The sequence below is a fragment of the Sinohyriopsis cumingii genome, chromosome 15, assembly GCF_028554795.1.
Source record: "Sinohyriopsis cumingii isolate HCF-2022 chromosome 15, ASM2855479v2, whole genome shotgun sequence".
Taxonomy (NCBI): domain Eukaryota; kingdom Metazoa; phylum Mollusca; class Bivalvia; order Unionida; family Unionidae; genus Sinohyriopsis; species Sinohyriopsis cumingii.
In genome coordinates, this window is record NC_142975.1 from 57,441,850 (window position 1) to 57,456,763 (window position 14,914).

Here is a 14,914-nt window from a genome sequence, read left to right on the forward strand (position 1 = left end):
ATGTGGTAAAAATGAAAAGAAAAAAAAAATGCTGATATGTTTGGTATTTTCAAATCAAAAATGTTTAGAACCTTAATCATTGAAAATAGGAAACTCCCATCCTTGGTTTTTCAAAAGTCTTGAATTCAATGCCAATCAAGTACCTGTATGTCAAACTTTGTTTACTTTTCTTCTCTTATACATAAATCATAGGCAATTGGTGTAAAGTACCCAAAAAGTAAGAACTTAAGTTAAGAGTGATCCTTTAGTTAAAAGGAACCACGGATCATATACCAACAAATTGCATCAGCTCTTGGCAATAGTTTCAGCATCAAATGTTGAATTTAGATTGTTGAAGCTGTATAACATGATGGGTACTTAGTTGATCAATTGAATTATATGGATTCTCTCATTCCACCATTTAGCTTTTAAAAAGAAATTTTAGTTGCAATTGTCCAGTTATCATCTGTGAAATCTTTTGACCATTTCTGGCCAGATTGTTCAGAATTTGAAAATGATAAATTTTTAAGCTAGATTTAATATCTTTAGTACAGTCATTCATTCCTATAGATTATATGATGTATGTGTGTGTGTGTGTGCACTGTCAAACAATATTTCCTCACTAAGGTATCTAGACTTTTGACCTATTGGATTTGGAGGGGGATAATGTGCATGTGTGCAAAATAGTCTTAAAATTTCCTTTAACTGCTACTGGAAAGAAGATGGGGCTAGGGATGGAGTGGTTTGCCTCTGAGATGGTGATGAATGAATGCAAGATTATGTGTGGGGATGGCAGTGAATGGGAGTGATATTTGATGTTCAATTCATATTCAGATTCAGATGCAAGATTATGTGTGGGGATGGGAGTGAATGGGAGTGATATTTGATGTTTAATTCATATTCAGATTCAGATGCAAGATTATGTGTGGGGATGGGAGTGAATGGGAGTGATATTTGATGTTTAATTCATATTCAGATTCAGATGCAAGATTATGTGTGGGGATCGGAGTGAATGGGAGTGATATTTGATGTTTAATTCATATTCAGATTCAGAGCCCTTGGGACAAAACTATAATTTTGGTTTTAAGAGTTGTTTCGTTTACTGCATTAATGTTATGCTAGAAAAAAGTTTGGAAACTAGAAAACTAGTTTCAAAATGGATGTTGGTATACAGGGGTTTTAGTCTTAAAATGTTTCACTGTATTAAGATTTTGTGTTGTTGATGCTGAGTTTTTTCAGGCCAAATTCATAAGTAATAAAAAATAATCAGGATTTAAATTAAAAATCTGCTTAGCATATATTTTGACCACTCATGCACAATGACATGAATATGTAAATGAGATAAATGTCTTCTCTTGGGGATCTTGTTTTCATTTCAGTCTGAAGAAAAGAAAAAGATTGAACAAATACAAGATGAAATGATGCAAATTCAGGTAAATGTCTCACTGAATATTTGCCTCAATATTTGATATATTGTACTGTTAAGAAAGGTAAAAGATTTACAGTATTTCTAGGATTATAAGACCATCCTCAGCTTTTGTAAAATTTGGGCAAAGTTTTAATTAAAGTCTTGTTCAGTGATAAGTTCACCCCTGCTTTTTGTCACATTTACAAGGTGGACGGATGGGCAAAATACTATACAATGTAAAATGACCATTCAATAAAATTAGGAGACAGAACCCAATGTAGGATTTTTCTAACCTTTAAGTAATTAATTTAGTTATTTTCCCATTTTAGGACTGTTCCATTTGATCATACATTGTACCCAGGGAAGGTACTTTTTAAAATAAAATATGCCAGGGTACTCAGATAACTCAGAGAGTTGAAATGAAAATTATATAAATTCTAAATTATGGGTGACTACAACACATTCACAGTGCCATCCCTAGGTCCCAAGTATATTTTACTGGAACATGCCTTATTGTAAAATACCCTTAAAATGAATTTATTTAAAATGTTGTAATTATATGTAAATAATGAGCACCAATAATTTCAGCCTGTAAAATATACTTAAGTTGACCCCCTTTTTGATAGTCAAAATGTCTGCTGAACATCTATTACATTTATTTGGTAGGTTGGACTTAAATTTTCAGGTTTCAGTTAATAGCTTGACTTAATGTCCTTTACTAGATTTATGAGGTTTATCAAGTCATTCACTAGATTTATATGGTTCTTCTTTGAGTACGTTACCCAGTCATAACACTGTAGTACAAGTAAATACATTAAAGTTGGTGCCTCGACGCTGTGAATGCCTTGGATAGAAACTAGCTGACATGTACCTGTTCGTAATGGAATTACACATATAGTTATATAAGCTCTAGAGACTTGCACATATAAAATAAGTATAGCCTGAACTGAATATGAAGTCGCTTAGGCTTCATATGCAAGTACCTATATGTGTGGTGATGACAAAGTTTTAGCAACTTGTAGAGGCAGAACTTTGTTTTGATAGAAAAAGTTTGAAATATAGATGGAGTATACTCTCCTTAGAAGTGAAAAACTTGCATTGGTATATTGTCCACATAGCTTCTGGCCTTCGCGAGGTCTCTAGTGATGAGAGCATTCTTTTTGGCATGAGTGGAAGTTGTAACAGACTTAATTTTAGGCTTTGCTTCCAAGACATATGGGGCCCCGAGTGGCCGAGTGGTCTAAAGCGCTCTCCGTTACGGATCACTGCCATCTCACCTCTGTCTACGTGGGTTCGAGTCTCGGATTCGGGCAATGTGGGTATGTGAGAAAGCTTGCCAGTAGCTTCTCGTGGGTCGGTGGTTCTTCCCGGGGTTTTCCCGGGTTCTTCCTCCACCATTAATACTGGCCGCCATACATAGCCTATCGTGTGCTGAAACATGGCGTTAAACCCCACAACAACAACAACAACCAAGACATATACTTAAGGGGAGATCACTCTGCCTGACCGCCAAACAGGCTGGCAGACAACTTTCAGCTTCTTTAGCTAAAAGTATTATCTGGAAGGGCTGGATTTGTGAGGTAGTAGTAGCTCTCCTAAGGTATTATGATTGGGTATGTATTCTTGAAAAAAAATTTTGCTAGGAAAAATTGGTTTTATCAGCCTTATAAAATTCTGCCTACAAAGACATGTTTACCCTCTTTTTGATAGTCAAAATGTCTGCTGGACATTTGTTACAAATATTTGGTAGGTGTGGGCTGAATTATCAGGTTTTTGTTTCCTGCTTTACTTAAATGTTGTTCACTAGATTTTTGTGGTTTATTAAATAAAATCAGTAAAGTTTTATCAGATGATGATAATGACAGGCTATTTTGTTGTATTTGTTTTATAAATTAATAACCCATTTCTTTCTTGCAATATTTACTCTTTACTGTATTAAAATGATGCCCTTCAACCATCAGAATGGATGCATTGATGATTGTCTTGAACATATTTATTTGGCTTTTTTTGATTGGATGGTCATTTTAGCAATGGGTTTTCACTAAATTATGTAGTTGGTTCTGATTGAAAATGTTGTCACTACTTTTCATGAATGAATATTGGCATTTGTAATTTGTTATGAATGAAAACCAAGTCAAAGGAGTGTCATTGCTTGCATTTTTGTACTCTTTGATATGCTGGGCTTATGATCACAGTGGCTTGTACATACACAAGTGAATTCTGACCAGACTTTATATTTAGTTGCATTTCAATAAGCAAGTAAATTTTCAGCTCTCCAGCATTGATTTTGAGGTCAAAAGTCTTGACTTCGGTTTTTATCAGCACTTGCATCTGTATGAATAGATTTTTTTCAGATTCAGTTTGTGGATATACCCAAATAATACATTGAATAATTCCAGTTCAATTAAATGTTTGTTTTAATTACAGATGTAAGCAAGCTTAGCATGTGGTACATCTTGACAATGACACTTAGTATGTGGTACATCTTGACAATGACACTTAGCATGTGGTACATCTTGACAATGACACTTAGCATGTGATACATCTTGACAATGACACTTAGCATGTGGTACATCTTGACAATGACACTTAACATATGGTACATCTTGACAATGATACTTAGCATGTGGTACATCTTGACAATGACACTTAACGTATGGTACATCTTGACAATGACACTTAGCATGTGGTCTTCTTTTGGATGTCAGTTCAAGGTCACAGGCCATGATTTTGTATTGCACTTACAGATACATGTATCTTGTGAACATGTTAAATCATTCATACAAACAAATAGTTTTGTTACCAATTGGTACGTTGCAGTTTTTCAGGAATATCCTTGTTGGTTTCAAAACACAGCAATTCAGAAGAATAAAAGAACAAAATGGGCCTTATTTTAGATTCTTGGCAGTTTTTTTTAGTTAATAAATTGTCACTGCCTTTGAGAGACTTATATTTAAAAATGCTCTAATCCAAACAGATTCGATATCAAAGAGAGATAGACAGATTGGAGAAAGAAAACAAGGAACTTAGAAAAAATTTAATCCTCAAAGATGACAAAAAAGGAAAAAAGAGAACAATGAAGGTATGCTCACTTTTTATGTTTATTTCTTCCAAACTTTCCGATTGGATAGATTTTTTTAAAACATGTCATTCAGCAGTATTTCTGCTTTAACATATCAAGGTCTTTGTACAAATTATATGCTGTAAATTGTAAATCTCTTTGCATTGGTGCTGTGTGAATAGGTGTATTTTAAAGTTCAGGAAAATCATTATATTCCTTTACTGTGGTTGTATTTTAGCAAACTGCTGCAAACCCATCCTTCATCAGCTCAAGAATTATTTTAGAATACAATGAAAAGAAACTTTCTTTTTTTTTAATTTACTTCTCAGCACTTATTTTGCAAGAACTCTGTACAAAACAGAGGCATGTGTGTGTGTGTGAGAGAGAGAGAGTGTGTGTGTGTGTGTGTGTGTGTGTGTGTGTGTGTGTGTTATGATAAAATTCAATATCAGAAGAATTTTTTGGCAGGTATATGGTATAAAGCTAATCAGTCCTCAGTGACAAACGTCTGTAGGTTTGGTGATGTATAATAAGCTTGCATATCACAAGGGGAAACTAATGGTTGAGGTTGCTCAGTTGTTAGCATGCCAGACTCAGGGGACCACAAAGATGCTGGTTAAAATCCTATTATTGGATCATCTTGGGTTGGCTAATACTGGTGGCATTAGACAATTCACTTTACTCCAAATGTCATGGCACTAAACAACCTACTTGTGTTGCTGTGACATGCACTAGCACAGTGGCAAAGTCTTTAGCATATGATAACTGTCTTTACAGTCTTTTGGAATTTTCATATATTTTTAGTTGTGACCGTCTTTAAATCTCGAAAGTTACTTATGCCTCCTCTTCCATAGGGTACATTAGCAGTCACATCAAATTTGGCTGATTCTCCTTATTATTAAGTCAAATACTTTGAATTTCAGTCAAAACTTTTTACTATGACATTAAAGTACTATTTACTTTATGATGAAAAATTGATCAAAATGAATGTACCATATATACTCGCTGTAAAGGCAGCACTCACTTTGATTCTGCTATGAATTTAAAATGTTGTTTACTTGTTTAGAGTTCTGCTGAATGTTTGACCTTAATTCCTTAGCATGTGGAGACTGCTTCCTCTGTTTTCCCATGTGACTACACTTTGATCAAGCCACAAGTTTGATACTTTCTCAGTGCAAAGAAACAGAGGGTGGTTATTTGATCTCTGTTTGATCCTACAGCACAATTGATACATGTTCAGTAGAAGGCTTTAATAGATTTTGCAGACTGTAAGATCAAGGTGTTGTTCACAGAGCCCAAGCTCAGTCTCTACACAAGACAGTGAAGCCAACAAAATAGAGTTAGATGATATTTACGATGACTAGATGACAATTTAAGATTTCATAACTTTATCAGAGATTGAGGATGAATTTTTGGACTTCGTAAAAGATGACATCAGATAGTGACATTTATAGGATACTGTGAATCACAAAAATCTGGACTTAACTTTCATTGTTTATTTATAAGAAGCATGGAATTAACATATTATGAGATATTGTGGATCGGATCATTCTATTTTTATGTTGGTATGTGTCTAATAATTGAATTCATGGATTTATTACATAAATAAATTTAAAATGTCAAGTATTATGGATTTTAATTTATTTAATTATAACAAATTGTAACTTCTCAATTTATTTATGACATTCCACTCAATAATAAAATTGCATTTTGCTCTGGTATTTTTGTTCTTTTCCAATCTATCTACCCAGTTTGGCTTGTTTATTTTTCCAAAGTGTAACTTTGAATCACTGATGATAAATCACTCCTTCTGGCTTGAAAAATACATACCCAGAGTGTCAAAGAGAAATTGGCTTATTGTAGCCCCAAAAAGGAGGGACCAGCTTATAGTTGGGTTGAATTATATGTGAGCATATATGGTGCTCCCTATTATATTTGAGTGTTACAACAGAAAAATCGTGATCTGATACTGACATAAATTTTTTGTAATGTGCAAATTACCTGTTTAAACAGACCGCTACATCAGCACATTGCCCCAAGGCCTGAAATTCTTTGTCCAGATACTACAGTTTACATTGCCCAAAGGCCTGAAATTCTTTGTCCAGATACTACAAAATACATTGCCCAAAAGCCTGGAATTCTTTGTCCAGATACTACAATTACATTGCCCCAAGGCCTTAAATTCTTTGTCCAGATATTACAATTACATTGTTCCAAGGCCTGAAATTCTTCTTTGTCCAGATACTACAATTACATTGCCCAAGGCCTGAAATTCTTTGTCCAGATACTACAGTGACATTTCCCCAAGGCCTGAAATTCTTTGTCCAGATATTACAATTACATTGCTCCAAGGCCTGAAATTCTTTGTCCAGATAGTACAATTTCTTTGCCAAAAGGCCTGAAATTCTTTGCCAGATACTACAATTACATTGTCCAAAGGCCTGAAATCTACTTTAAAATTCTTGATCCGAAATGGTTCTACTGATTACTCCAAAAAAACTTCAGTGACCTGAATCTGCTGATGCATTATGCAAATTACAGAAATCGGTCTGTGCAGTTTGCAATTACAGAAATTGGTCTGTGCATTATGCAATTACAGAAATCGGTCTGTGCGTTATGCAGTTACAGAAATCGGTCTACGCAGTTTGCAATTACAGAAATCGGTCTGTGCAAATGTGCAGTTTGCAATTACAGAAATCGGTCTTTGCAGTTACAGAAATCAGTCTGTGCAGTTTGCAGTTACAGAAATCGGTCTGTGCAGTTTGCAGTTGGATGCAGCTTGTAAAGGATATCATGAAGTAGTTATCAATACAGATTTTTGTTCAACCTGTAACTTCTTAATGTGGCCAAGTGTGCACAGCTGGGTACTATTGTTGATAATCGGTAGGTCAAAATAATTGCATGTATTAAATCAAACACCATGATATTTTTCAGATCTTTTGTTCAGAATAAATGAGAAAAAGAGTAAAATAAATGTTACATTCATGTATGATGATATGAGTAAATATGACAGAATAAATTATTAAAAACATTTTTTTTTTAATTTTCAGTATGGAAAGCTGCCATAAATATTTCTTAGTAAACTGTAGAATATTTGAGAAAATTAGTTATAACAAACATAAACTTTTCATAAACATAACTCCTGCCTTATGACTTAATGCATTGTTCAGTAGAAATCCAAATTCAACATAATGAAGGAATTACTTGCAATCAAGCTGGTCTTTGTAATGAGTTCACTTACCTTTTTGTTTTGTAGTCATTTGTGTCTTTCACATTTTTGGGGTATAGACTTGTACTGTATGTATATTTCTTTGGTGTAAATCAGAAGTCTTTGACACTTGCTCACATTTATTGTTGTATTTCAGAAGTCTTGTATAGATATAACTTTGCTTACATTTTATTTTTATATTTCAGAAGTCTTGTATAGATATAACTTACATTTTATTTTTATATTTCAGAAGTCTTGTATAGATATAACTTTGCTTATATTTTGTTTTTATATTTCAGAAGTCTTGTATAGATATAACTTTGCTTACATTTTATTTTTATATTTCAGAAGTCTTTGACACTTGCTCACATTTATTGGTGTATTTCAGAAGTCTTGTATAGATATAAACTTGCTTACATTTCTTGGTGCATTTCAGAAGTCTTTGATAGATATGTACTCAGAAGTACTGGATGAACTTGCAGATTATGATTCTAGCTACAACACACAGGACCATCTACCCAGGGTAAGAATGATATATATTTTGTAGACCATTATAAATTTTATTGCAATTGATTTCCAATACTGAGCTTCAAGATGAAGGACAATGTTGGATAAGGGCTTTGGTACAAAATTCTCTTTGTCTTTGGGTAAAGAGTTTCCTTAACAAAAGCCTGATGTCCCTAGAGTTGTGTGTGTGTTTGTGCATAGGTATGTGTGTGCCTATTTGGGCATGTATGTGCACATATGAATGTATATAAATTCTTATTATGTTGGACTACATACTGATGCACATATAAAACATTTTTAACATTTTTCACATCTTGATCCCAGTTTACATGTTTAATGATTTAACAAAACACTTAGGGTTTGGGAATATAAACTTACTGGTATAAAAAGCAATGTTGTAATAATTTTTTTCATGCTTGAGAGAGCTGGATTTGCATGGTTAGAGATGTACTTCTAAAGCATAATAATTTTGTAAGTATTATTTAGGAAACATTTTACATTTTAAAAAAACATCTGGTTTTTCTAAAAATCTGCATATCATTTACGCACAGAAACTCTTTTAGGAGTGGAACCTTTATTGGAAATTTTTTCAGTGGAGAGATAACTCTCGATCATTAGCTTATATCAAACAGTCACCGTAAGCTAACATCCATGTGATATAGCTAACAATGAAATATATAGTACTTATAATTTAACATTTTTCTTTTGTGAATGTAGCAATTAACAAAAGGATTTTAACTGTGAATTTTGTACTGTTTATATTTTTACAGGTGATTGTTGTTGGAGATCAAAGCTCAGGGAAAACAAGTGTTTTAGAAATGATTGCTCAGGCAAGGATATTCCCAAGGTAAAGTCAGACATCTATTCAAAATTCAGAATCATATTATTCATGTTACTTGATAAAGATCACAGTGATTATGATTTTGAACAAATCTGTACAGCAACAAATTAGCAAAAGTATTGAGTATTTCTAATGAGTTCCTGTGGTGTTCCAAATGAAGTGCAATCTGCTCTGCTGATGTGCCAATAGTCTGGAATATTTTGTTGTGCTAACAGTCTTGATGTATCACAGTATGATCCAAAATGTCTTTAAATGAATTTACAGGAATTCAGAAATAGTTACTTAATCTGGAAGTTTATGAGCAGGTTGTAATTCCTTTGAATAATTGAAATAAATCCATAAATAAATACTTGCAACTGAACACAACTAAATGACTCAACTAAAGACTGATGTTAAAATAGGAATGAAGAATTTGTTTATTTCTCCTGTAAGACATAATAACAGAACCAGGAAGAGGGTCATTTTCCCATTACATTTCCAGAATATTCTAAGTGGTAAGGTCAGGTCTCTTAGAATTTTTTTTAGCAACGAACATATAATAGAGACATTACACCAGTAATTCCCAAGGGGAACACCATTGTCCTAAATTCAATTTTGAGTAAACATGTTTACCTCAAGTAATAGTGATCTGAATATGTAATCTAAAATGATAGAGAAATATTAGCTATGTAATATGTTGTTTACAAAATAACAAGATTTTTGTCAGGTAGGCCCTAAACTCAATTACTGACCAAGGTCAATCACACAGTATAGATATATGTAACATAATCATTGAGAAAAGACAACACAAAATACAAATTAAATATACATAACAATTACTCCTAACAAACTACATAAACCCATTATGCAATGGCAGATCTGGGGTTTACACTGTAGTTGGCATGTATTTATAGTGAGTATATATGGTATATCATGTGATAAATTCTTTAGTTCTGATTGGCCAACTACAGGGATTTATTTAAGAACATTATGCATTTTCCTTGGGGATACTATAGCTAGCTATGATCATTACATCTGTTACAGCGGGCAATGTTGCCGCATGCCAGTGTCATATGATGTCATGTGAAATATTAAATTTAATTATTTTTGCTTTCCTCTTTGGAACTTCCCTCCTACAGTATCTTCTGATGGGTTATAGTGCCTGCATCCTTAGCTCAGGCACTAGACCCAACAGACAGCACTTTATTTGAAGGCAGTAATAAATATTCAAGTTACAATTAGTTGAAAATGTGCTTACCGTTATGCCTCTATGAAACATTTTACCCTTCTTTTTTCTTTTTCTTTTCTGTTGTCTTCTCTTCTTTTCTATTTCATGTTACCACTTTTATAATCTACCATTTTAGAGGATCTGGTGAGATGATGACGAGGGCACCAGTAAAGGTGACACTCAGTGAGGGACCATACCATGTAGCCCAGTTCAAAGACAGCAACCGTGAATTTGACTTGACCAAAGAGTCAGATGTGAGTTGTAAGATTAATACAGCCCTCCTTGAAAGACACCAACCCCATTTCCCCTCACTGTATGATGTAGATAAAGTGAAGTTAATATGTGCAGATTACCTCCCTTTGTCCCGATTATGTGGCCACCTGTTTCACAGACTTTAATTAGTTTAATGCTTTAACTAAAAAACTGTTAACCATGGTTCCAAAATTCAGTGGAATTTTTCATACCTTTTAGACCATCAAGCAAAATCTTTTCAGTGCTACAATAAGTCAGATGGTTGATATACCTGCTGTATACAACATTTGTATGCTTTTTGGTGAAATTGATATACCCCTGGTACATACAATAGTTGTGTTTAGTGAATTTGTCATATTCCTGCCATTTGCAGTTATTCATGTCATATTGAATGGTGAGACACGTTTTCATCATTTTTTTATATATAAATTTGCACTGTTAAGTTTCGGCTTATCAGTAGTACAAGTTGCTTAATTGAATATAATTTGTATATTGTTTACTTTTGTCTTTTTTCTTTTGAAAATTTCAGAAGGTGGCAAAACAAACTACCCACCTTCATCTCTCCATTCCTGACCCCAGAGGCCTGGACCCTGTCAGTCAGCTGGGAGGGGATGTCTACCCCCACCAATGGTTTTAATACCAAAAATGATCTGGAAGATGTTTGGCAAGGCTTGCAAAAGTGTTCTGACTGCCTTCTACGATGAGACAAATTCTAGGTCTGTGATCTGCTCGATCTCTTTACTGATGTAATCATAGCAACACCCACACTGCTCAAGCAACTGAGGTCATTGTTATCCCATCCATGTCAGGAGGAACTCCTCCACTGTGGGATCTTGTGTAGTTCAGCACTTCAGTCATGGAGAGGATCTTGACAACAAGAAGGCCCTCTTCTGTAGAGGATCTTAACAGCAAGAAGGCCCTCCACTTTAGAGGATCTTGATAGCTAGAAGGCCCTCCACTTTGGAGGATTTTGACACCTAGAAGGCCCTCCACTTTAGAGGATCTTGATAGCAGGAAGGCCTTCCACTTTAGAGGATCTTGACAGCTAGAAGGCCCTCCTCTTTAGAGGTTATTGACAGCTAGAAGGCCCTCCACTTTAGAGGATCTTGACAGCTAGAAGGCCCTTCACTTTAGAGGATCTTGACAGCTAGAAGGCCCTCCACTTTAGAGGATCTTGACAGCTAGAAGGCCCTCCACTTTAGAGGATCCTAACAGCTAGAAGGCCATCCACTTTGAAGGCAGGTGAAGGGAAGTGGTGTCACTTTAACATCTTACCACTCTTAGCCTCCATGCCCCAGTTTGCAAGCTTAAAATGTTAGCCCTATCATGATTGAAGGGTAATGTTTCATGTTTTCAGACATGTTCAGACATCATGGAAGAGACAATATTGAATTTAAGAAGGATCTTTCCAGTTTCTTGTCCAGTTTTGACTTGACCTGCACGGTTGCTTAGATCGATCCCCAAACTAAACCTTTTCTGGATCTTGAAATGGTTCAACTGACTCATGTTTGAGTCCCAGTCTTCAACATCAATGAAGCTGTTATCAATCAAGACTGGCTTTCTGACTGCACTACTAGAGTGAGTTGCATGATCAGTCTACACGCATTTCTCTTCCAATGACTCAGTCATACTAATGCAATTTGGTTTCTTGTTTAAGAACTGACTACTGTTGAACTATTTGTCCATTCTCGTCTTATGACTGCAGGAGGTGAAACTGCAGAAATCAGATGCTATTTATAATGCTTGTAGAGTTTCTTTGGAACCTGTCAGAGGTTCTTTGTAATTAATAAGATGGCAAGGCAAGGTATAACCTCACAAGTGCTGGTCCTGTAGCTAAGGTGGGTTATTAGATTGGCATACTCAGAAGTCTCACATATCTGGTACAACTCATGAAGATCTCATTCATGAAACACAATCAAGTTTGATGGGCCTGGTATTCAATGTTATGTTTCTATTCGAGACATAGTGGTGTCACTTGGCTGGCATGCCAGTTTGCTTTCTCCAGCTTCTATTTATGGATCATTGCTTTGTAATGAAGAGAGCTGAATCTTGTTGGGCCAGACAGATAACACGTTTGGTTCATGACAGCATTCACTGGATTCACCAGAAGAAACTTTTCCTGGTTAAGTAATAGCCATGTATGGGTTCCCAAAGTGATCTTCTTTGTACGAGTGTACATGTATAATCTTTGGTTGTGTTATCGTCTTGTTAGGAGATGTTCATCATTTCATTGTGCACCTACAGGGTGACATGGGATGAGGATAATGGATGCTTTTGCATTTCCTCCTCATACCAGTTCTCCTGAAGTTAATGAGGACAGGTAATGTATTCAGTGGAGAAAAGAAATCGTAGATTATGTTTCTCAGTTAATATTTACCAGATAACATTACTGTTAATTTCTCCCACCTATCCTTGCAAATGTGAGCATCCTGTTGTAGATTTTGCTCAAGCTTAAACTGGTCAAAATCCATGATACAAGTGGCAACCTAATGTGGACAAGGGGAGGTAATCTGTAAGGGCTACTTCCCTTCATCTACATGAGATACAGATGGAAATGCATTTTTTTCTCTTTCAGAAATGAAAATTTTGCCCCTCATACATCCTATAAGACTTTTTATAATGTATAGTTGGTCTTGGTTAAGGAAGAAGCCTTTTGATTCTGGGGTCAAAAGTTCCAGTGTCAAGGTAATAGACAAAAGAAAATGTCTTCTGCACAATGACATTAGTTTGTATAACAGACCTGGACCAAACTTGCTGCATGGGTTGCACTTTGGGTGGGGAAGATGCCAATTTATTTTGGAATCAGAAGGTGAAATGTCAAGGTCACTAGCAGAAAAACAGTTCTCAACCATTTACTTTCATCAAAACTTGTGGATTGCTTACACTTTAGGTAAGAATGAAGCCAGGCTGTTTTGTAGAACAGTGATTTTCACTGACAACTTTAGTTCTAGGGATTTTTAAGTATAAGACTTCTTACAGTATGTAGTTGGTTCAGAAGGTAGTTTAGATTATTTCTCATTTTAGGACGACCAGTTAAGTATTCTCAGAGAAATATTCTTTACTAAAATATGGCCTTTTCCTTGTATGCTTGCAAGAATGCTGAGTGTATAGTACTGTGACATTTGTCCATCTGTATATCTGGCTATCTGTTACCTTTTGGGTTCCATCATAATAACTTTGGCACCACTTACCATGACCAAACTTTGTGGATGGTGCACTTTGGTAAAGGAAGAAGTCTTTTGATTCTGGAGTCAAAAGTTCCACTGTCAAGGTGACAGAAAAAAGATAATGTTTTCTGCACAATGACGGTTCTGTATAGCAAAACTGGACCAAACTTGCTGCATGGGTTGCACTTTGAGTGGGGAAGATGCCAATTGATTTTTAAGTCAAAAGGTGAAATGTCAAGGTCACTAGCTGAATAACAATTCTGGACCTTATACTTTCATCGGAATTGGTGGATTGCTTACACTTTGAGTAAGAAGGAAGGCAAGCATTTTTGGGTTCAGAATGTCAAATGTTATTGTCACTTTGGCTCAAAGAAGAACAATGGTTTTCAATGACAGCTTTATTTTCTAGACCATGTACCTTGAACAAAGTTTGTTGAAGGTTTGCATATAAGGTAAAGATGATTCCTGTTGATCTTGGGGTAAAGGTCAAAGTTCAATGTGGCACAAAGAAAAATAGGTCTTGCTCAATAACTGTTATTTAGGAGAAGTTCTGTGAAATACTTTGTCAGATGGCTTGCACTTAGGGTAATAAAAAAACCCTAAAGATTTGGTCATCTGAAGGTGACGGCCAAGATGAGGGCAAATTTAATAAGTAAATAATGGTTTCTGTTCTGTAAGTTTAGTTCAGGAATGTCTGTCTTTTAGCAACTAATCACTAGAGTCAACCATTCACTTCATACAGGCCTGTTAAACACATGGCAGGTGCCTAATGTACCATTCATGATTTCAAATCTAAACTCATTTTGTGCTCTCTGACAATAAAGTGATAATGTTTCTCTGTGTCAGATAAAGGGTTGAAGCTTCTCTACATGAGTGATGGTAACACTTGGGTCGTTGGATCAAATATGTTTTTTTAATACCTCTTATGAATTAACAGTGGATCTTTTTAGCACTTACAAATTTTGTTTTTTCTTCTTTCATCTGAACATTATAGTCCTTTCTGTCATTCTCTATGCTTTTTAACAGCCATTAATGACCAATAAGCATTTCATTTCAGTACATATTACATTAACAAAAGGGTTGTATCATGTTTCTATTTACCCTTTGAATAGCAGAATAGATTTCAAGAGTGTTAAGATTATGTGTTCAATTTGTTTAAAGTCACATGACATAAAATTTTTATACAGTATTATATACCTAGATTAGTTGCAGTTTCAGTTGTCTCCCTTGTGTCAGCATAGTACTTTGCACAGGTAAAATGCTGTGTTTCACCTAACACTTGTG

General features: G+C 35.0%; 1 protein-coding gene across 2 annotated transcripts in view; it reads left to right on the plus strand.

The window, feature by feature from the left end:
* The window catches only part of LOC149781856 (dynamin-like GTPase OPA1, mitochondrial), a 98,538-nt gene that overhangs the window by 20,561 nt on the left and 63,063 nt on the right, over positions 1–14,914 (plus strand). For both annotated transcript variants that reach the window (XM_089936051.1, XM_089936052.1), the window contains 5 exons: positions 1,359–1,412; positions 4,365–4,469; positions 8,093–8,179; positions 8,934–9,010; positions 10,348–10,465. In XM_089936051.1, coding sequence (XP_089792177.1) covers positions 1,359–1,412; positions 4,365–4,469; positions 8,093–8,179; positions 8,934–9,010; positions 10,348–10,465 — 441 coding nt within the window. The remainder of the gene's footprint in view (positions 1–1,358; positions 1,413–4,364; positions 4,470–8,092; positions 8,180–8,933; positions 9,011–10,347; positions 10,466–14,914) is intronic.